Source organism: Agelaius phoeniceus, chromosome 4 (genome assembly GCF_051311805.1).
Source record: "Agelaius phoeniceus isolate bAgePho1 chromosome 4, bAgePho1.hap1, whole genome shotgun sequence".
NCBI lineage: Eukaryota > Metazoa > Chordata > Aves > Passeriformes > Icteridae > Agelaius > Agelaius phoeniceus.
Genome location: NC_135268.1, coordinates 2,631,795 through 2,654,781, shown reverse-complemented (window position 1 = coordinate 2,654,781; position 22,987 = coordinate 2,631,795). Strand labels below are relative to the sequence as shown.

The following is a 22,987-nucleotide window of genomic DNA, read 5'->3' as shown; positions in this document are numbered from 1 at the left end:
TCCCTTGAGAGTGGGATTACATTGCAATCCAAGACATCCTGAAATTTATTCTAATTTTATTGGAAGCTGGAACTTGGGTAAGAACCAGATTCCAGTAGCTGGTACTGTAAGGAAAGGTGCATTTGTCAGGAGAACCACAGTAAGTTTTACAAAGTTGGGCTATGGGGATTTTTTTTTTTAGATATCTGACATTTTTTTCAAGATATTAATTTTTAAAGTATAAAATGTGTGATTGCATGCAAATTAAGCTATTTCAATGGATCTGTTACTTCTGTAGGAAGGTAAGAATAGAGTTATACATTAGTCAAAGGTAGAGGGGGACATAAACCTGATATTAATTCAGACACATAAGCAGAGATGAATTGTTAAAGTTGTATTGCCATTCATTTAGCTCTGAACCCCTGACACTATAGTTTATTAGAGAGGTGGAGACAACAGAATCCTTTGTAAAAGGAATTTATGTTACCAGAGGAGTTACAGCAGACTTTTTCTGTGTTGTTAAAATAAATTAATCAAAACCAGCAGGGGAGCGTCCCTGAATTACAATGGTTGCATTATTCAGAAACTGTAGATTGAATTTTTAAGGAAATCCAAAAGGCATGGAGCTTGGGAAGGAGCCAGTTGGGGTTGTTTTTAATGCTGCCATTTTTGACAATTCTTAATATAAGTAGCTGGAGTATTGTTTCAAGCAGACTTTTGGCATACATATTTATGATTTTATTTCATTTTCTTCCTCTGAATTATTATTTTTATATATTAACCTAAACATAATATGGCATCTCTCATCCCAGATAGATGCTGAAATACTTTCATGGTCTTTGTCTAAGATCTGTGCCAGCTTTAAGACATTTGCTAAGTCAAGGCTGCAGTTCGACAGACAGAAGATGAAAAGCATCGATCCTATAGCAAGCCCAGCCAGATGTGCTCCTTCTGGGAGCTGAAGGAATGTTTTCCTAACAAACCTTTCACAGAGCAAGGGGATGCAGGCTAACTGATGCCATTAGATCATGGGCATGAGTTGGAAGTTTAGTTTAAAGTATTTTTTAGAAGTGAGATTCCTGCAGAGGGTCAGAACCTGCAGGTGCAAATTTCTTGCCAGGATCACTGAGGGATGGACTCAGCAGGGAATGGCCTCGTGCTGAACACACAGTGCTGACTTTCTGCAACACTGGTTCTGTCAAGGAGGAAGGGCCTTGAAAAACATCACCAACTGAAGTGCTATTATTCATGTTGAGGCACAGCTTTTACTTTTAGCAGGGATGTAATTTTTATAAAACCATACTGCTATATGTGACAGGTAAATATTACTGATGTTGCTGAATCCCTCAAATGAGTGAAACCTAGGACAAAATTCCTACTTGCTTCATTAAATTAAATCCTGGTCTCTTCCAAAACTTTGAATAAAGAAATAAGGATTAAGAAGCATAACAGGAAAATGCTATGAGACTAAAATAAAAAATATTTTCAAATCTTACTCAGATGTGAGAATAATAATAATTTTAAAGAATTTTCTAAAAATAACAACAAATGCAGAGGATAATCTTGACTGTATCATACATCTGGAAAATATAAGTGCACATGAAAGAGCTGCTTATTTTGAGGATTTAATTTAATAACTCATCCTGCCCAAGAAGATTAACATGTGGCCATAAAAAAACTGCTTGCTGTCAGATTTCACCCCAACATGGTCATAGAAATATTCCAGATAGTCCTAGTTGTGTTACTCTAGCATAGCAGCATCCCTTCTCATTTTGTGTGGCTACTGTTGCTCCAACTTTGCTCCAAGATCTCCTGCATATTTTTCAACTGTTAAATTATGCATCTGACTCGGCTGCACTGTTGTGGAACCTCCAAGTAACTTTACTATGTTTAAATCCTAAACAGTACCACATCCTCAGGACTTGATTTTTAGACTGAAAACTGCATAGGAAAGCAACAAATAACTGCATCTTGTACGAATTAAGAGACACCTTTTGTAAGTGCTTCTGAAATTAAGACTCTGGCAGCTACAAATCCAAAATCCTCCGTGTGACCTTTCCCTATGGAAAGTGTGTCGAATCCCAGCAAGGGTCAAATACTAACTTTAATACAGGATCCAAAAGCAGAAGAGGAAATGGACATCACTGCCTTCCCCTCTCAAATGCACTGTGCTGCTTTCAGAGCTTATTTCTGGGAGAAAAAGCAGTCTGAAGGAACATCTGGCAGTATGATGTTCCTTCAGCAATACAGCATAGGGTGAATTTTCCAAAGAGTGTAAGGAAGCCCCTGGTAATGTCAGTCAGCCCTGATCTGCAGCATTTTCCCAAATGCCAAGCACCAAACACAAGGGGTAGAGGCCAGGAGGAATGTCTGAAGGCACAGGTATTAACTGAAAAGGCATTTATATGTGAATGGGTTCCATAATGTTGTATTTGTTTCCTGAGCAAGTGCTTCCCAACAATTCAAATTACTATGTACATTGAAAATTGATAGGTTGTATAACTCCTTATCTTATGGCACTGATTTTAGCTTTTTGAGAAACTCTTATAGCCACAGTTTTCAGCATGCTGGTGATGTAAGGAATAATTTAAAAACTGACTGAAGATCAGGAGTGACCTTTTAAGCAACTGAATAGCAATGTGAACATGTGCAGTGCTCTTTTTCACCTAAAAGGTGATAAACTGACTCAGATTGCTTCAGAAGACTTGCTGGCACCTCTTACTAATAAAATTTTGAGAGAAAGCTCCTATTATATGAACTGCTAGTATCTCCTCAAGTTTCTCTGGGAAGCACACTTTTTAAGAATTGTGTAGTCTTTAAAAAGATGTCAGAGGCCAGCACCTCCATAAATTAAATTCACTGTTAGAATCAGTGTCCAGTTTCCTTTTCTCATTATTATTATTTTGCCCTGAAACTTACCTTTTTCTTATTAATTTATGCAATTAATTGCAAAAGCATTTTAATGTCACTGTGATGGAAAGGATTGTACATTCTTTTAGCATGGAAGAAACTAGTCAAAACCAGCCAAGTGCAGTTGTGTCAGGATCTGTATTTGAGATACTGCTTTAGGGTGGGACAAAATGTGTTCAAATAATGGAGAAACTAGAGGTACAAAAGGCCTCTGTGAGCCAAGTTTAATGTCCAAAAGGAAACCCAAGCACATGAAAATATCTGGCCTGAGAGCATTTTGCAAATATAAAACTGAAGAAATCCACAGAAGTTCATGAAAACTTTTAAACTAAGCTAAACAGTGCAATTTTTGCTTTAAGGGGCATACAGGTCTAACATGAAATTATGTGAATCCCCATGGATGGGCACTGCTTTCTGTAGTACTACAGAGCTCAAAAAGCAGAGGAGATTTCATAACATATCTTTCTTCTCATAATGATCTGAGGGACAGCTATTAGAAGAAGCTTTTTAGGTGTTTGTCAGACAGGAGAGGCTCTGCATAGGGCTGAGGCAATAGGTAACTCCTACAGCTGTCCATCACTGGGTCTGCATCTGGCACATTTGATCCACTCACTGAAATAAATCACATTCCTTGCTCTTGATGGACCATACCTGCCCACAAACATGGAACGATGAGGATTTTTCAACCTTTAAAAAAGTATTTGGGTCTAGAGCAGTAAAATATTTTGGGGAAAGGTTTTGTTTGGCTCTCATTTTAGGTGAGCTCCATTGCCATGCTGTTGCCTACAGCAACACCCAAGACACCCAAAAAGAAAGCATTTCCTACAAGAGGAAGGGCTCCTTCCCACCCTCTGCAGTTTCAGCTGATTATGCTAAAACATGATCCCATTTCTGCCTGTCTATTTTTATCCTAGGGCCCAGCAGCTGATGAACCATGCCAGGGTTGAATTCTTCAGCACTGGATGATGCAGGAATCCAGAAGCCTGAATGCAAGTCTGATTTGAACAGGTCAGTGCATCTTTAGTTTTTGCCTGAGTCAATTAGCACCCCATATCAATTTGTGCTAATTCCCAGCCTCTGCAACTTTTCCAGGCCTCTTATGCAAATCAGGCCTGGAAGCAAACAAGCAGTGAGTGACCCAGGAGGCTGGTACAGGGCTGGGTACTATTGTTGTCAGGCTATGCATTTCAGTGCTCTGTTTGTTCATAGTGTAACTCTAAAAAAATGACAGGCCACAACCCTCACTGCCTCCTCAGGCTTAATTATTGTAGCCTTTGTACTGTTCTTGCCAGTGCAGAAAAAGAAGCATTCATGGGTCTTTTACTACATTAAGATTCATTGGATTGTTTCTCACTGTTCCTGTAAATATAGAGGAAGAAAACTGAAACAGAATGACAAGAGGTTTTAAAGTCAAACCCCTTCTGTAGTCACAAATTGTGTCATGAAATCAGAAATGCTTTGGTAACGTTATCCTAGGGATGTGGAAACTGACTTGAAAACGTAGCACATTTAGGAGCTGCATCAGGGCCCTTGAAAGGAAGATTCAACCATGAAAAATTTAGTCCCATCACACCTGTACTACTGATCTGTTACTTTTAAACTATTTGAGTAAAAATGGGCTTAAGCTGCAAAACTCAGGTAGATTTCCAACACCATGGCTGGTCAATGAGGCAGTCTTGGATTTGGTGTACTTCATGTTAGTCTATTGTTAATCAAATCAGTAAAATGAAGAGCTAGTGTTACAGACTGAAGTCATGACTAAAAGTGAGGGCAGAGAAAGGATAATGAGGAATTTATTAAAAACACCATTTTAATATAGCTCAAAATTTGTTTTAAATTGGATGCAAGACCTGGAAGAGTTCTTACACCTCCAGGGCTCCCAGCCCTGTCTGCTCAGGCTGTCATCATATTGGGCTGCAAGGAACTGAGGTTTGAGATAATGTTTTTCATACTCTTTTTAATTGTTATTTCACTGCATGGAATCAATAGTTGTGTTTAATATTACTATTTAATGTTCATAATGTGGTGTCAGATAGGTGCAGAAATGCTTTTGCTTTCTCTTTAAAGGATTACAGCTGCTTCCTTCTTCTGCAATACGACTGAAATAATTTTTGTCAGGTTTGTTTTCTAAGATCGAAATTTGTCCTAACTGTAGTGTTATGAAACCACAAGTCAAAGCCTAGTACAAACTTATGGAGCCCTCCTTAAGGGGATTGCATTTTATTTGTGTGCAGGGACTAATAAGTAGAAGTGAAAGGAAGATTTGGATTTACTAATTTGATGTTATGATTTTGATTAATTTGCTATTCTGTGATTCTTGACATGGTTTATGTACAGATTTTCCTGAGGGCATTAATTCTGCCATGTGGTCTGAGGGGAGCTGAGCCAAACAATACTTTGAGCTGCAGGAAGAAAACATTAAACCTCTCAATGAAAACTTCTTGAAGGTAGAACTGTCTTTACATTCACTTACCTATGATTTTGGGGACTGTGAAGAGCACCATCTAGTGATAATCAATAGTGTCAATATCATGAAAAGGTGATTATTTGAAGTGGACTTAAAGGCACACTTCAAATTCATTTACCAAAGAGACTGGGGGGCTCCAAGTGAAACAGTGTCCGTATTGTGGTTTTCAAATGTCAGGTACCTTCCCTCAGATACCCCCAAAAATGCACAATGCATCTAAAGACTGACTTTGACTAACAGTATGAATACCATGAGATAAACTTTTAAAACTAAAATTTTGTTTAAAAGCTAATTATGTAATCTTATTATGCATGCTATAATGAAACTCTCCACTTCTGTGAATGGCTTATTTTATATTGATCAGCATATAATATATTATATTACTTATATATATATAAGTATGTATATAATATACTTATTCCACTGACTGACAATTTAGGTGAAACACTTCTAATTTCCTAGATACCCTTTTATTTTTTTTTTTTGGAAAGCCAACAATTCTGAAACTTTGGTCTCTTTTTCTATGAATGATGTCTAACAGCTGCTCCTCCTTCATGAGGATCTTAGGCATTAAATGGTATCACATGTTGGAATTTGCTTATAACATTCATGCTTAATGATAGTTTTTCCTAATTTGAAGGATTTTGCCAGTGAGTCTTAGACTATCCATCCTGCAAGTATTATTTCAGTATGCAGAAAGGTCATTATGAATATATGATAATAAAGAAAGCTATTTATCCCTTTCAGATTACTTCCATATGCATACCCTGTAATTAAATCAGTGCCTTATAGCAGCTGGCCTTTGAAGTGATCTCTGTAGAATAGGAAAATGTAATTTGTGGAACAAAATGCTGATCACTCTATTCCAGCCACATCTGTTAAGCTCTAGTAGTTCAGAGATTTCTGTGCTGAGAGAGCTCATGAAAGTAGAAAGTTTTCTGTGTTTCTTTCAGTCCAAAGGAAAATCAGTGGAAGTGATGGGAACTATTCTAACCAAATAACAAGGTTTGAAGTCAGTGGCATTTTTTCCCACAATTTGCAGTGAATTCACTGAAAGTCATGTTTTAGTAAGTACCTGTACTTTTCTATTTAGATAGAAGTACTACAGAGAGAATGATAAGAGAAAGCAGAGCAAGAATTCCTGGCAGAGAAGATGAGAATTTAGAGGTAAGTAGAGAGATGACTGTTTCAGTGGTGGTGGATCAATAAAAATGTCAGAACTCATGATGTGATTGCCCTTGATAGCTGTAGGGGGATAGAATATAAGTAAATAAAGGTGGTATAGAAAGTAATCTTACCCCCTAAAGAGTAGCAGCTGGGTTAATTATTAAGGATTAGGAGCAGGCCTGACTTTAACAGGCCACAGCTGTAGCCAGTAAGAAGAGTGTTATAAAAGAGTGGATTGGTTGGTTGAGGGGATCTGGAGTCAGTTGGCTGCTGTGAGAAGAAGGAAAAGTCAGTGCTTAGAGGAGCTGCCTATCAGAAACATCAAGGAGGTACCAAACTCTAGCAATGTGGAACCCTTGCAATGCAATGACAACAGAACTCTTGCAATATAATGACAACAGATGGCAGCACATCTTGGGCACGCCTCCTACTACACAGGCACAGACAACAATTGTAGTTACTGTTGCACAATTCTCCATGGAGGTGCTTTTGTTACTGATGACAAGCAGGACCTTAGAGCCTTTCCAAAGGGATGCCACTTAAACTGTTGGAGAATCTACAAGGTGAGTGTGTCAGGGAGTTACAGACTTGTCCAGCCACACCTGTGCCTGCTGGAAAACGTCACCCCCCCAGCTGCCTGGCACTCCTCTCCCTTTCCTCCTGCCTTTCCCCACCTGGGGGTTTCTGCACCTCAAACCTGACAGATAAACTGCTCCAGTGTTGCCTGAGCTGTCAGGCAAAATGAGGTGAGTTAGCAAAGCCCTGAAATCTAAATTGTTTAGGGAATACCATTCATCCGACACAGGTCAGTCTGTTGGCAGAGCTAAAGCAAGTGAGAGGGCAGTTACAAGGAGTGCCTTCAACCAGTAAACATTTGCACCTGAGGGCCACAGCCTAAAGTTTTTCCTTAGCTTACACTGATACGTTATCAGTCCTTTAATTCATGGCTTCTAGTTTCCAGTGATGCCAGTCTACTCTGTCCTATTAGCAATCATTTCTTTCTCTTAGAAATAAGCAGATTGAAATGCTTTCAGCTCAAGTAAGTATCCTTGTCCTCACGCAGACTTCCAAAACAGATTGGAAAAGAAATATATCAAATAATTACCAAATAACTTGAATAAAAATTGCATAATATAATCGTGTTATCACAATACGCCAAAAATCTAAGGTGATTTTTAGTTCCTTAGAAGGAAATTACTTCTGCTAGACACAGAAATCTGTACTAAATAGGTCCATAACAAAATCTCCTACACTCTTCCCAATGAGGATTTTTATTCATGATATCTGCTTCCAATTAAATAACTGCACTATATTATACATACTAAGGTCCAATCCTTTACCCTTTGAAGTCAATGGCAAAGCTCCCAATGAGTTCATGGATTAAAAAGCAATTCCTCTGCTGAGGCTTCCTTTAGTGAAATTTCAACTGTTAGGTTTTTAAAAGAGGGCTTCAGCTTTGCCATCTTTTTGCCATCAGATAACAAACAGCTCCTGATATTCCTGTATTAGGCAGACAGTGCTAGGAAAGGCAAATTTAGTCTTATTGAATTATGCTCCCCTGTCATTCTGTTTGCTTTTCTTTCTGTTGCTGTAAAGAGCCACAATGGACATATGGTGTCTACATTATTTTTATTTCAGAAACTTGCTAGAAATTCAATATTGCAGCAATTGATGCCATACGTGGCATGTTTATGCTATGGAGAAAGGTATCAAATGAAATCAGCAGTATAGAACACTACAGTTTATCTACTTTCTTCATAGTTTTGACCCATCACCAGTTCATCTGCTAATGAGTTGTAATATAAAACATGCTTCAAAACCCAAAGCATCCAGTTTCCTAAATAGGACCATATTTCTAAAATATACTTAGAAAAAGGCAAGTTCATAAAATAATGATTCCTCAGCTGCTCAGTCCAGGATGACATAATTCTTTTGAAGCAAAAGGTTACCCATGTATTCAGTGCCCAGTCCCAGATGTAGGAAAGAGATGTAAAACAAAGCAAGATCCTTAAAAGATTCAAAGTCAATTTCTGTAAAGTAGAATGACAACTTGCAGACAGTTTCCCTGCTAAATAACAGAGGGACGGTTTGTGCTGTGCCCAGGACTGCAGAACATTGTAGAGAGCTCGGGGTCTATGCCTGTTGTCTCTGGCAAGCTTAGAGTCAGGTTTTTATTAGAATTTACCTTCCACATAAGCCACAAATAAGACAGCCACTTTTCACTGTTCTTAGCCCTCCGCTGAGAGCAAGGTCCTGAGGTGTTTCAAAGATTTTTGGCCTTGATGCTCAATACCGGGTTGTATTGGCAAGTAACCAAAACACAGCACTTGGATTTTGGTGCATACTGAAGTGTTCCAGTCTAAATGTGTGTTAGTCTGATCCTAAAATTCCTACTGACTATGGCCTACAGATTCTAATGAAATGGTGCAGATGGGATAAATTACTGAAAAGGGAAAAAAAATCCACTGTGTAACTTGTGTACATTAGGTTTGAAATTTAAAACCTTCAAGCTGATATCCAGGAGTTTTTTTACTGCCAGTTTTGTTCCAGCCAGTGCTCATGAGTACTGGTTGCAGTCTAAATGTTATCATTTCTGTCCATACCTAATTCCATGCACAGAATTGTTCCTCTTAAAGCTGAAGCTATCTCTGCTAATCCTTCTCTCTTTATAGAGTGCTAAGCATTTAACTTATGAAATATGGTCCCTTAAAGTAATTTCTGCTCTAAATATTTCTGCTGCAAATAGGAAGAACACTGAGTTCTGCATTTGAAAGAAAAGCTTTCCATGATATGCATAAATTGTTAGCTGTGTCCTCTTAAACAATCAGACACAGTCCTAGAGGACTCTGTAAATAATATTTCCTGTTGTGATATTTTAATGTGAACTTGGCCAGAAGTCTTACTATTACATTCACATTCACAATAAGAATGCCATGGCAGAAAATACAGAACAATGACAAGTAATAATGTCTTGCAGGGTATTTTAAATGTTTCCAGAAAAGAAAGTACAAAATTATGCAAAGCTCTATACAAAGCAGCTAATCTAATTTAGTAGGAATACACTGTTTGGTTTTTTTAGTTTGTTTAGTTTAAATCAGTGTGAATTATGGTGTTCATTCTATTCCATTGAAAATTCGCCTAGCGTGAGAGCTGGAAAAGCATCAGTTGGAAATAAGCACAAATGAATAATACCATGTATCCAAAACATGCTTGTATTTGGCTAAATACTGTGGGAAGCATGCCAAGAGCAGCTTGGTATGTAGTCCTGTATATCCAAAATGGGCTATACACTCATGTGCTAGTTCAGCCTGCAGCTTTTAAACAACTAGATGGGACTCCAGTGCTAAACATTTCCACTGGCACAATGGCTGGAATGCAAAAGCTTGAAAGTAGGGAACACAGAGCCCTAACCTTTAGAAGAACATGTAAACCTTTGTTGGTTAAAGTGAATGGATTTTTTTCTTCATTATCTTTCCAACTGGCACTAGCAGATTTTTCAGAAAAAAGTTATTCAACAGTGGTCTATTTTAGCTAGATTTGAGGAACCCTGCTTTGTTCCTCTGTTTTGCAAAATAAATTGACTTAAGCTCCAGAAAGCCCAGCTTCTTCCCTTCTGTCAATGGAAGTTTGATAATCTACTTAAATACAAGCTGAACTATATCATCTAAACACGTGCAAAAATGTATTGGTTATTAAATTGGGTCAAGGCTTGTAACACAGTCAAAATCCTCTCCAGAAAAGATAGATAAACCCACAATCTTCCACATAACTGCTTGTGTGAAAGAATATGTAAATATGCCTTACAGGGTTTTCTGAATATCAGCAAATACCAGCTGTGTCAGATGGTCAGAAGGGTGAATTTGAGAATAAGAGTCTGTCCAGGCTGCAAAAACAAACTATGTTTGGAAATGTATTAGCCAGCAAATTTAAACAAACAGTTTTAAATACAGGCCAAGTAAGGCAAGTTGTGTTTAAAATCATGTAGGTTGACTCTAAACTCCCCTCCTTTGCTGCCAAAGTTCAAACAGCACGCTCTGAATATGACTTGTTCTGCTGATTGCTATTGCATAAAGTTGTGCTCAAATCCTGCTTAAGATATCAAGTGATACAAACTCAGTGGGATCAGCAGGGTGCCATTAGCTCAGTGCTGAGCCTTCCCCCAGCTTGCTGAGAAATGCAGTTCCAAGCAGTGGTGGAGAGGAAGATCCTGCTTTCACCAACCTCCTTTACCTGCCTGCAAGTGGGAGCAGGCAGGGTGACAATTTAGGAGTATGACAACTTAAAAAAGGTTTCCTTCAACCCAGCAGCTGTGATGTCTTTTGTGGATAGACCCAGTGTTTGCTAATATATACATTACACATGTATATGTGACAGCGGTGTGTTTTGCCTTACCTCAGGATCCAAAGCATAACTGTGCTAACATCTCTCACTCCTTATTTTTTTCCACTAGACAAAGTGTAGAGGTCAACTTGATCAAAACCTCTTGTTGTTGCTCTGTATGTGTCAAGTATTTTGGATAAATGCAGAGAAAAAGCCAAACTACCATGACATAGTCCACCTCTGTTTACATCCATGTTAAGTAATCATATTCAGATATTACTTTTCACGCTGTTGGTTCAGGTTATTCCCAAGTCTTTGAGTTTCACTTTCTGTTTCAGGTTGCAATGAATCCAAAATGATGAAACTGAGGCTTGAAATCTGAGCATGTTGATGGACAAGGGCACAAGTCTAAAATGACCAGGCAGCCAGTTGTCACATGCCATTACTGAGCCAAAGGTAAAGCTACAATTTGGGAAGCAGTAGCAGAAGCCTCCTTGTAAGCAACCATTCATTTTTACTTTTAGGACATTGATCTAGATTTCCTTTGAAGTGCTTATAGGTCAGAGTCATGCAACTTGCCTCCCTTAAATATTAGAACTATTTGGTTAAGTTCCCAAACATGAATTACCAAGACTTGGACAGATACAAACAGCGAGTCCATTAAATTACTGTTTGGTGCAGGTAACAAATATGCTCAGAATAATCTACCTCTCTTGCAAAGATGATTTAATAGAGTCACATTGTAGATGAATATAAATCTAAATCATCTATGGGACAACTCTGTTAAATTACCTGTTACAAATAAATGCTTCTTTAAGGATATAACTTTACTGTTAACTATTGTTAAGTATTCATAGGAAAAGTCACAGGACTTTGTTTCAAATGCTAGTTCAGAAAATCAGCCATTATTTTCTATATATTTTAAATTAGAAACCTCAAAGAAATTTTCAAGAAAAACCACAATGATATTAATTTCAAAAATATTCTTTCATATATCTCATGGTAAAAGGACATCATGCATTGCTTAGCTTTTATGTACCTTGAATACTTATCCTTCTAGGGTCACTGCTACACTGAGATTTCCCATCTCCTGCTTTGGGAAAGCCATCCTACAGGACAGCACTGACATGCTTTAGTTAAGGGATACACACAACCACTGTTTTCCTTACCTTTGGACTCACGATTAAACTTTTTTTTTAAAAAACATCCATTTATTAGATAACTTTCTTTGGACATAGCATTTAAAATACTTTATTTTATATTGCAGCAGTATATAGAATATGCAAATTCTTTTTAACCGAAAATAAGTTTTCATTAATTATTTGCAACATTATTGGACTTCACAAAGTAAGTTGGTGTACAGAGACAGGGTTTAGAGGAGGAGACTTGTTAAATATAAATAAATATAAATTCTTATACATCTATGGAAAGTGAGTCAAATTTATGTATTGAATACAGGTTTGAAATAGACAAGCAGAATGATACTTTCTCATACTTCAGAAAAATCCATTTGTTGCAATCTCACACTTAAAAAGTACTGAAAGGTCTTGAATCTAATTTAGTGGTTGTAAAATTATTTGCTGATGACAATTGCCTGTTTTATCTGCAAAAGTACTTGTGAAAAAGTACCAAGATATTTTTTGGTAAAAAGTTTGTCTTTATCTCTCCATTAATATTTTGCGTGGTAATGGAAGACAGTAATTTATACTGCAGGCAAAACTCATGGATTTTAGTGGGAATGCTACTTGAACTTATGCTTTAGGAACTAGGCAGAGGGGGGGGGTGGTTTACATATTCTTTATACATGTAATAAAACTATTTTAAAATGCATTAAAAAACTGGTAAAAGCTGCTTCTGGCAGTGAGTGGCAGTGACTTATCCCATCAGCTTTAAAAGCAATATGTTTCCTTTATCCAAGAGTAGGTAGGGTGAATTTGGGAATTTTGTGTTCTGACATATTTTAATGGATTATCTCATTTCTCTTTATTTCACATCCCTCTCCACTTCAGATCTCTATCACAGTCACTTCTCCACTCAAGACCAGTACCTGAGTGCCCTTTCCTCTGCTCTAACAAAGGTAAGCAACCCCTCTGGAGCTTTCCCTTTCATTTACAGGAAAACAAACTTGTACCTGTGAGTTTTTTCCTAAAAATACATATTATTATTTTCTAAATGTGAGCATATTTTGCTGGGGATTTTCCCATTAGAAAATACTACGTATTACTGAAAATGCATTAAAGTAAGGTACAGCTATCTCAAGTCCCAGCCTTTAGTACCCAGGCTTAAGTGACCCAGTCTGGGACGTGAACATGAGGGGAAAAAAAAAAAATGACCCACCCTTGAATCGACCATTTTTATCCGGAAAACTGAGGTTTAGTCAGAATCCTGTGGGTTTTACTTTTGGTTTTATGTAATCAAGGCCCCTTTTACTGTTGCTCACCATTTTTAAGTTCTAGCTACAAGTTTTCACTAGATGGCAGGAGTCCACTGCCATCTGTTCTCAGAGGCTTTACTTGCACAGCAACAGTTGCCCATTGGTAGGAAAAAAGTGAAAAATTTTCAAGTTTTGTAACACATAGAAAAACAAACAAAAAACTTAACAGAAATGAGAAAAATTATTCAGACCCTCAATAAATCACAGTTCTGTTACTGGATATGATTAATAGGATAGGCTGGAAATAAGTGAAAAGAATAGTGAAAGATGTTCTTTTCTTGACAGAGGAGCTAAAAGTACCTTCTCCCATAAAATGAGGTCGATTTATTGTTTCTGCTGTTTGTGAAAAAGTTGACTGATGCAGTAATTAAAGTTAACTAATAACCAAGTGTATTGACAGCCTGAGAAAGTTACAGCTAAAATAGTAAACTACTGATGGAAAACACCATATCCAAGTCAAACACACTCAGTGTAGTGCATTACCCAGATCCTGGAAGGAGATAAGGCACATTTTAAACTCTCTTCCTGGGTTTAACTAGGCAGAGCTCATGGGATGGTGATCAGTCCCTGTACTGTTTCAGCCAGTGGTATTTTGCTGAGCTCAGAGCTCTGGACAAAATTTGTCCCTCTTGTCTAAGGGAACAGAATGCAGCTCCATACAGTTACATAAGCCTTAATAACCGTGACAAATCTTCATTGTTGCACTGGAGTGAGCGCTGATTTTTAACAAAACTACCTTTGAAAAATTATTTCTGCAAGTTGGGACTACCAGTTCCTATTTTTAATTTATTGTCAACTTCTACTGTCTGTCTTGCCCTCTTTCTATACGTGCAGATAATTTATAAAGTGTCCAGTAATTTTCAGCGTTGCTCATGAAATATAAGAGGGGATGTTTGGCATCTATTAAAGCTGCTTCTGAGACTGGATAACTTTCCAAAACCAGAGATAAGTCAGTGTAATGCTTTCCAGGATTCCCAAAATAGTAAGAACATTTTCTCATTATAAAGCTGTATTTATTCTATGACCAGAGTAGAAAAACTATCATAAATAGATGACTGAAGCAGCATTTCCTAATATGAGATTGAGTTTTGCGATGTGCTGAGTACGCTCAGAGCCAGAGAGAGAGGCAAACAGGAGCTGAAAGGCACACATCGTGTCACAAGTGAAACATTCAGCATCTAACAAAATTTGCAAGCTACCCAAAAGTCATAATCCTTTTTATTGAAACTGACAGAATCAGAACCTGTAGAATCTCTGCAAAACCCGTTAGCAAATTCAAACAAGCATCACAACAAGATCCACACCATTTCCCTGGAAGCAGGATGGATTTAAACCAAGTGCTCCTGTCATCCGTGCCCACAAAACTCCAACAACATCTTTCTGTCATGCTCCTACCTTGGCGATTTGCAAAGGCTGCTTCTGCTCCTTGCCCCCTTGCAGCCTGAAGCCCCACGGTGCCCCTCCGCTCATAGCAATGCAGAGATAATCCCCTGTGCCCATTTTCCCGGCGCAGTTGGGCAGCATTCACAGGCGGGAGAACATGAAAAACTTGGCTTGCAGATGTTCAGCGAGCTGCAGATCCGTCTGCCGGGCAGAGCTGGAGACCCAGAGCACCACACTGTTGCTGCTGCTGTGTACTGCACGAGCAAATGCAGTCATTGAGGGGAAGGGAAGAGCTCCCTCGCCCCGAGGGCACAGCCCACTCTGTCGTCAGATTCCGATGCTCAGCCCACCTTCAAAGTAAAGTAAGTGAACTTGGAGCTGAAGGGAATGCAGGCAGAGACTCTGCCGTGAGGCAGAGAAGGCTGGCTTTGAACATGATTGTCCTGCCAGCTAAATCAAAACAACAGCAAAAAGTGTGCATTTCCCTGTGACAATTTACTTTAGTAAATGGTGCCAGATGTTTTAAACTCCAATTTACCAATTTCTTGCATTTTTACTCCAAGCAGAATCTCAAGTGAAACATCATGTACATCCTCTGAATAACTGATTCACTTAGAGTGAACTGGCTTCAGGATTTTCATCTCTACTCTGCATGTACTTTCTGCAGCACTGCAGGAGAAAAGCTTTGTAATTTCCCTGTCATAGAATTGCTTCTTTTTCTAGTTCTCTCTGGCCTCAGTATAGTTTAACATGTACTGCAATTTAGCAATGACCTGAATTACTATTGGACCCTAATAATTCCTGTTCTTATGCAGCCTACTGCCTTTCCTATCAGAGAGGGGAAGGGGGTTAGTAAAATGAAGTATCAGATCCCTTTACAGATGCTAACAATTGTTGGTTTGCCTTATGTTGTTCAAGGGGAACCTTACTATAAGCACCAAAAAAAAAAAAAAGGAATTCGGTGGGATGGTTTAAGAGGTGACTGTTCTTCAGCACTGGATGAATATTCCTCTAGCTGGGTGTTAAAAACTGACAGCATTATCTCCTATCACCTCAGCCCAAATTCAGGTAGCCTGGTTTAAATCACAAAATTGCATTTTGAACTATGCTGGTTCTAAAGGAGAGTTCAGCAGGTGAGCAGTCTTTATGTCTGGACAAGTTTCTGAAAGAAACACCTTTTGCTTTGAACCCAGGATACTGGGACACAGATTCTCAGAGTATACATTCACTCAGGTCCCTCTCTGAAGTGTTTCCACTTGGTTGGTTCTAAGCTGTCAGAGATGTTGGGGCTAGAGGAAACCCTCATCATTTAAATTACATGACTTTGCATCTAAGCAGCAGGTAACCACTGAGGGCTTAAACCTATCCAGTGCATCTGTCAATTAAGTGACTCCTTGAATGATGCTTCAAAGGCAAAATATCAAGGTAGAGACGGGATCTTGTGTCAAACTGAAATATTCTGGCTGGAAAAATAGACAGACTTTTAGGAGCCTGAACACTGGATTAGTCCTCTAAGACACCAAGGTAACACAAAGGCTGGGTGGGGAGAAGATCCCTGATCAAACAGGAAAATGTCACTCTCTCAATAACAGGATTTAGTAGGAGGAAGAGTGCTTTCTTTATTGACTACAAGTCAACAGCTCTGGAGAAGCAAAACAGGCACAGGTTGCCATATAATGAAATACTTTAGGAAAACACCATCAGAGAAGCCATATTAGGGAAGGGGATGGCCTTTAAAGGGACTTTTCTAGACAACCTTTGAGTGCAGACACCTAATTTGAAATAGTTCAAGGTAGCTAACTGCTTATTATCTTCGGCAGTGTTGATACATTGTGGTAGCTGACAGATTTTTAGTCTTTCTCTAGGGAGAATCTTGCTTTAGACAAAATTCTCTCCTTTTAACCTAATGATGCAAGTATTTATACATTTTATGGCAATAAATCTCTTCAGTAAATAGCTGCAACAAATGCTCCATGACACTCTGTTAAAAACAAAAATTAGAAATCTGTTTGAGCAGAATTTATCACATAATTATTAGTCCTTCAAATGTTACAAGTTTGTGACAAAATACTTAATTACTGGTAGGGTGTTTTGAGCTTGTATTAGTCTCTCATCATTTTAGTAAAAAGAAGAATAATCAAATATGATCTCTGCTTCTGAACTTCTTCATATACTTATTGGAGAAACCAAGCTAAAGAGAATCACCCCTGCATTTGGATGCTCACACATGTGATGGTAATTTGTACTAGATACATGTCTCTGTCACTTTTGACCACATAACTCTACTGTGTTTAATATTAGAACAGAAAAACCTTGATTAGTGATTACTCAGCTGAAAAAATGACCAGTCAGAACATCAGGATCTGTGTGATTTTGGTGTATGATAAAGCTTTGGGGATATTTTAACCTGGTCCATTTAAAGTGATACAGGACTCTTCACTTGAACTGACAAGAGCTGTGATCCTGATAGGAGAAAAAAAATAGGAGAAATAACTTTTGTCAGCATGTTGAGGGAGTTTTCTAACAACAATTTCAAACAAATTGCTGCTTTCCTCTAAGGGCTAATTTCTTGTTTGCTCTGCAGGTAACCATTTGAAGTCTGTAACTAAACTATTCCCATGATGGGGACACCCAAAGCTTCCTATGTCTTAATCTCTCAAAGAACATTCCATAGGCCTTAACAATTCCCAGGTGCTTTATATGAATTTCTTAAATGCTTTTGCTGAAGCATGTTTTGCTTTTTGATACAACTCATATCCTTTTTTACACTCCTGCATCCTTTGGGATTTCTGAATGCTGGTCAGAAACTGGACATCAAGATTAAAGTGGAGTCCATATTGGAGTTTATGACTTTTGGTCTCTGATTTCTAGATCTTAAATAAATTGCGTCAATTCTGAGATTATTTTCAAAATACACTGGAGAATTTCAAGCTAATGTTAACTACAGCCATTTAACCACTCCCACCATCTTCATTGTTTCACTAAAACCCAAAGATCCAGTTTTAGGCAACAAGTGATAAAACTTTGGGTCACAAATAATCCTATAAACTGGGAAAATGACAAGTGGCAGAACTGACTCAAAATCTGTCTGTGTCCAAATACAGGGAAAACTTTGGCTTCAATCTCATCTTGTATGATGAGATCTGTATTACAACATTTCCAGGTCAAACTTGCCCTTGCTCATCTCCCTTCAAGAACTGCCAGTCAAGAAACCCAGCACAATAGCCTGGATGAGCTGTGATAAGGTAGGAATAGCCACACTTGTAGAATAGCCAAAGTGAGACCATCTATCCTGAAATATTGTCTCTGATAATAGATGGAAAATGGAACATGGAAAATGGTGCATGTCTTTCCCCAGGGAGCCTCCACTCAAGGATTTCCTCAGCTGGATGTGGCAGCTCTGTACTTTGTAAGAGGAATTTCTCTTCCATGAATTCTGCATGTTGTTTGCTCTTGAGCCCACATAACTTTTAGTATCTTTAGTTTAGCATGGGAAGGTCATCCCTAACTAAATACTGACATAAAGAATCACCTTCTCTGCCTTGAATCTGGATCCTATAGATTCATTTAATGTCCCCTGGTTCATGGATCGAGGAAAACTGTGACCAAGCAATCCCCAGGCACTTATTTTACAGACCTTTTGCATATCTACTTTTTTTTCAAAGAGAGAATAGAATAATTAGTCATCCTTTACTATCTCACACCTTTCATTTTCCTCTTTTTCTTTCTCTACGTCCTGTTTAGTTCTAAGTTCTTTTTGAAATGAGGGTCTGCAGCACCACATATGCTTCAGGGAGCAGACAAGGTTGGGATTTGTGCAATAACACAATGATATCTATTTTGTTCTCTGGTTGCTAACCCCAACACTCCTAATTTGCTTTTTCAGACACTGTAGAGTTAATGTGTTCCTGGAATTGCCTTTCAAAATCTTCAAATCTTGTCTGTTGCTGCTTAGTTCAAAGCACATAGTTTTATATGTGAATTAATGTTTTTTTCCCCAATGTGTATCACCTTATACTTCTAAGCCATGTTATGGTATGGCTGCTTAGTTTCCTTAAAAGCCTTTGGTGAAGGAATTTGTTGAAAGCCTTTTGTAAATCCAAGATCAATCAGATCACCCTTATCCACGTGTTTTTTGATCCCCTCAAAGAGCTGCCTTATGTTTGTGAGGCAGGAGTTCCTTTTATGAAAACTGTTTTAACTCTTCCCAGATAAGTCATATTTATCCAGATGTCCACTGTTCCATAACACAGCTTCCACCTCTTTCTTTTGGACAGATATCAGGCTGACAGACTTCTTGTTTTCTGAGTCTCTCTTGGAAGACTTGAGCTAAAAAATGGCACTCTCTAATCTCAGTAATGGTCAGCTATTTCAGCTTTTAATTCCTTTAAAGCTCTGTGTGGTCTTGGTGACCACTTCTTAGGGTTTTTTTGCCTCATCTGCTGCCACTTGTCCATATATTTTCTCCTTGTGCTGTCATAATTTATGATACTGAAGAGTTTTATTACAAGTGGATTTATCTAAAATCTAATAATCAAGTATTTCTGCAGCTGAGTTCAGAAGACATTCTTCAAATGTGAGAAGAAATAAGACATATGTTTGTCTTTTCATCCAGCAATAAAAGCAAAGCTTTCATTTCACCTACAGTAGTATCCTAGGTCTGTGGATTCTTTAAAAATGCAAACATTTCCACCCATTCCTTAGTAATGAGGAAGAGACAGAGAGAAAGGGGATATCATGATCTCTAATTTATGGGCAGCATTTTACTGCTCTAAGTACCCATATGGTCTGGCTTCCTCCTTTATCTGCATTTCATTTTCTTTTCATATCTGATTTTTTTCCACATTAAAATTAACATAAGCTAGTTCTCCAATAATACTTATTTTAACTGCTTTCTAGATTTAACTGTATCATCTGTAAACAATTTAACAAAATTCCCAATTAATTGTAGAATGTGATTTTAGCCAAATGGGAGAATCAGTGGTGGGGGGGGGGGGGGAGGAAAAAAAAAAAAGCCAGTGCTTATTTGCTTGGTGGGTTCTTGGTGGGTTTTGTTTGTTTGTTAGTTTGGATTGGTTTTGGGGGGCTTTTTCTGTTTGGTTTTTTTTTTTTTGTGTTGTTAATTATGTGGAGAAAATCCCTCACTTGTAAATATATAGCTGGTTTAATGAAAAAAATTATAAAATCACAGCCATGCCACTTAAGAAATCATGGCACACAGTCTCTTCCAATGAAGGGAAGACAACCTCTTCCAATATATCCCTTCAAATTATTTTTTTTTTAAGTGGCTTCTGCAAACTGGGCAATGTCAGGCACCTCAGCACATGTTCTTTTCCCAAATCATTGCCTAATAACATACCTTCTTTTGTAGTCCTACAATTCAGTAGTTACATAAGGCAAAAGCAAATACCATTTTCCACAAATGTTACAGAAATAGAAAAATAAACTTCTGCTTAATTGCTACCCTTAAGTCTTTTTTCTCTCGACTTCAGAAGCAACAAGGAACAGAGACACATGGAAAGGATTTAATTTTCAAAAGAGGTACAAAATGACAATGTGAATTAAATATATTGATGGAAGCTTCAAATGCGTGGCTCCAGCTAACATCCATTAAAGCTGATTCTCTTCATCTTTTCCCAACAAAACTCTCTTGTCCTACAAGACAAATTAATAAAATCCAGATGTTTTGATTGCATGAGGAACATTGCAGTGCACTGCCAGATGGATTTGCTCACTGGAAGTACAGACATTAAGTACCAAAAAGGCAAGGGTACCAAAACCAGTAATACCAAGTTCTTAGTGAAAACAAATCAAATATACAAGTCATAGATAATTCTTAGCTACCTGTAAGGCTAGACAGGAAAACTCTGCTCACACTCATATTAGGCATGAGTAGTTCCTCACCAGTAAAGGTAAAAGCTTTTAATTTTAATTCCTAAAGTGGATTATATGGCAAGGTACTGTATGATGGGTTGGAATTTTAGAACTAGCCCTGCTTTCTTTTTTTTTTCCCCAGCTTCAAGACTGGCAAATGAAGCACAGTGGAATAAGCACAGAAAAGTACAGGAGCTTATTTCTCAGCATTTAGGTTACTGGGTGTCATCCTAGATCAGGAGTTCTGGATCTATTGTGAGGAGGAAAATCCAAATAAACTGGCAAAAGAAGCCACTTTCCTCCAAAACACAGAAACAATGTTGTTAGCATTGAGCATTGCTGAATTATACAAGAGTAAATGGAAATTTGTGTAGAGAATGTAACTACAGTCCAATTAAGGAGTAGCTCTCAAATCATGTACGCAGGCCCTCTGCAGCCAAAGACCTGCACCATTAAATATAAGACATAAGAATGTATAAAAATGTATAGATAACTCAAAGAGATAAGAATTTGGGGAAGAGGCCTCTCATGTTTCTTTGGTGTTTGTCCTACCTGTTCCTACCACAGCCAGTCTTGGATAATCAGGAAATACTTTCCTAAACTAGCTAAAGAGAAGTTAACTTTTTTTTCCTGTGGACTTCTTGGAGAAAATTATTTTGAGGTTTTCCTTTATGAAAAGACAAGGATTTCAGATTGTGTCCAAAAATTAATTCACAAAATAGCTACAAGACTTTGTTGTGAGAGGAAGTAAAACACATTCATTGTGAACATGGGGAAAAAATTGTGATGCTGAAATTACTGTTTCTTATTAATCTAGGAGTAATGTTTTGGGCTAGAATTCATGTTTCCAGGTGCCATTCCACTGCTGGTTTTACTTATCCCTGTGTTTTAGCAAGTAAGAACTAATTTACTCTTGGGACTTGGAAAGACTCTTAGGTGTGTATTTCCTTTTCATTTTGATTCCCAGGAGATAGGATGACTACATTTTTGGCTTCAGTAGTTGGAAAAATTCTGATAAAAGCCTCCAAAGTAAAAAGAAAGCTATTTACATGTCATTTTTGTTCTGGTTTTGGCAGGGAGATGCTGCATCACATTCTTCCTAAAAGAGCCTATGAGAATCAAAATTGATCTTCTCTGCCAAAGCTTGGAAGAGCCTTGAATGGAACACGCATGTAAGTAATGCAAGCAGGTGTTTCACTTTCCTCACCTCTGCCCTAATGCTTCATCCTGCTCTTTGAATTGTCATTTCAAGGGGGCAGTTAAGTAACACAGCACCTTTTAGCCATCTGTTCATCTAAAATAGTTGGATTTTATGGTCTCCTCTCTTCCTATTGAAAGAACATTTCATGCCGGCGTGTTGGGCTAAAGAAATTCACCATGCCAAATTCTCCTCTGCGGTACAACAGTGAAATTAATCAAGAGTAATCACATCATATTCAGTTAGAAAATATATTTTTATCATAGCTGAGATATGAATTAGGCCCAAATAATCTACTAAATTTTGAAATATGGTTTAGTGGGGAATTTAGGACTGAATACAAATATTTAAAATTAGTCTGATGAATACTCTCCTGCATCAGATTTTATCTTTTAAACTTTGTTTCCTGTTAGCAAGTGTAGAGGTGATTCACTCCCCTTGACTGGTTGCTTGGAAAGGGCTCAATTACATGCATGGCTGCAGTCCAACATAAAAATCAACTATTTTTGCATTGCAGTTTAAAGCAGGTATTGTTTCTTACTTGAAAGGCTTTTAAGAATGATTTTTTCCATAGTGAAAACAAGAACAGGAGAAGCAGAGAAAAACTGAGTTATAGTACAGCGCTCAGGAAGTTTGGGTTCTGTTACTACACTGGAAAATTCTCATTTTTTGGTCTGGGCCTGGAAAATGGGAGAAATAGCTGCTAGAAACCTTGAGGAATATGATAACCTCTGAAATTCTCTCCTTTTAGTTTGGTAGTTTGATAGTTTGAGTCCTCCTGGAGTATCCTTTCCTTCCCTCTTTGCTCTGTATTACAAAATGAGCTGTAAGGTTTGTGAAGCTCACAGCTGCAGGGAAGGGTTTTGCTCAGTGTGTGCCCCAGAGGGTCTGATGTTGGTGGTTCCAACTACAGCATCTGGCAAAAGGGCAGGGCATAAAAAGTCACCTTGGCATCAAGTCCTGCCTGCAAAAGGCAGACAGCATTGCTCACTGTGCCTCTGAATGGTTCTGGTTAGGCTTTACCAGAGAACCAGAGGTGACACAACCAGGACCTCCCTGCATGAAATGTTGCCTTCCATCCAAATAACTGCGATAGATTAAAAAGCAATCCAGCTATCTTCATTCCTGCCAATAGGAACAAGAATTCCAGCTCTTTGATAACTAATTCCTTTCCAAGTGGAGCAGATTCTATTGGAAAAATCTGCCCTCCAAAAACACCTTGATATTTAACCCCTGCTGATCCTGCAGCCTTGCC

General features: G+C 38.1%; 1 protein-coding gene and 1 long non-coding RNA gene across 2 annotated transcripts in view; one reads left to right on the top strand and one right to left on the bottom strand.

The window, feature by feature from the left end:
* The window catches only part of SYNPO2 (synaptopodin 2), a 79,186-nt gene extending 64,224 nt beyond the window's left edge, over positions 1 to 14,962 (bottom strand). The window contains exon 1 of the mRNA XM_077176720.1: positions 14,673 to 14,962. Within this exon, the coding sequence (XP_077032835.1) occupies positions 14,673 to 14,801 (129 nt within the window). The 5' untranslated portion in view covers positions 14,802 to 14,962. The remainder of the gene's footprint in view (positions 1 to 14,672) is intronic.
* The window catches only part of LOC143693904 (uncharacterized), a 43,664-nt gene extending 21,956 nt beyond the window's left edge, over positions 1 to 21,708 (top strand). Inside the window, exons 2-7 of the long non-coding RNA XR_013181901.1 lie at positions 3,804 to 3,897; positions 5,227 to 5,336; positions 6,450 to 6,523; positions 11,182 to 11,299; positions 12,853 to 12,920; positions 21,611 to 21,708. This is a non-coding gene — a long non-coding RNA (uncharacterized LOC143693904). The remainder of the gene's footprint in view (positions 1 to 3,803; positions 3,898 to 5,226; positions 5,337 to 6,449; positions 6,524 to 11,181; positions 11,300 to 12,852; positions 12,921 to 21,610) is intronic.
* The last annotated feature ends 1,279 nt before the right edge of the window (positions 21,709 to 22,987 follow it).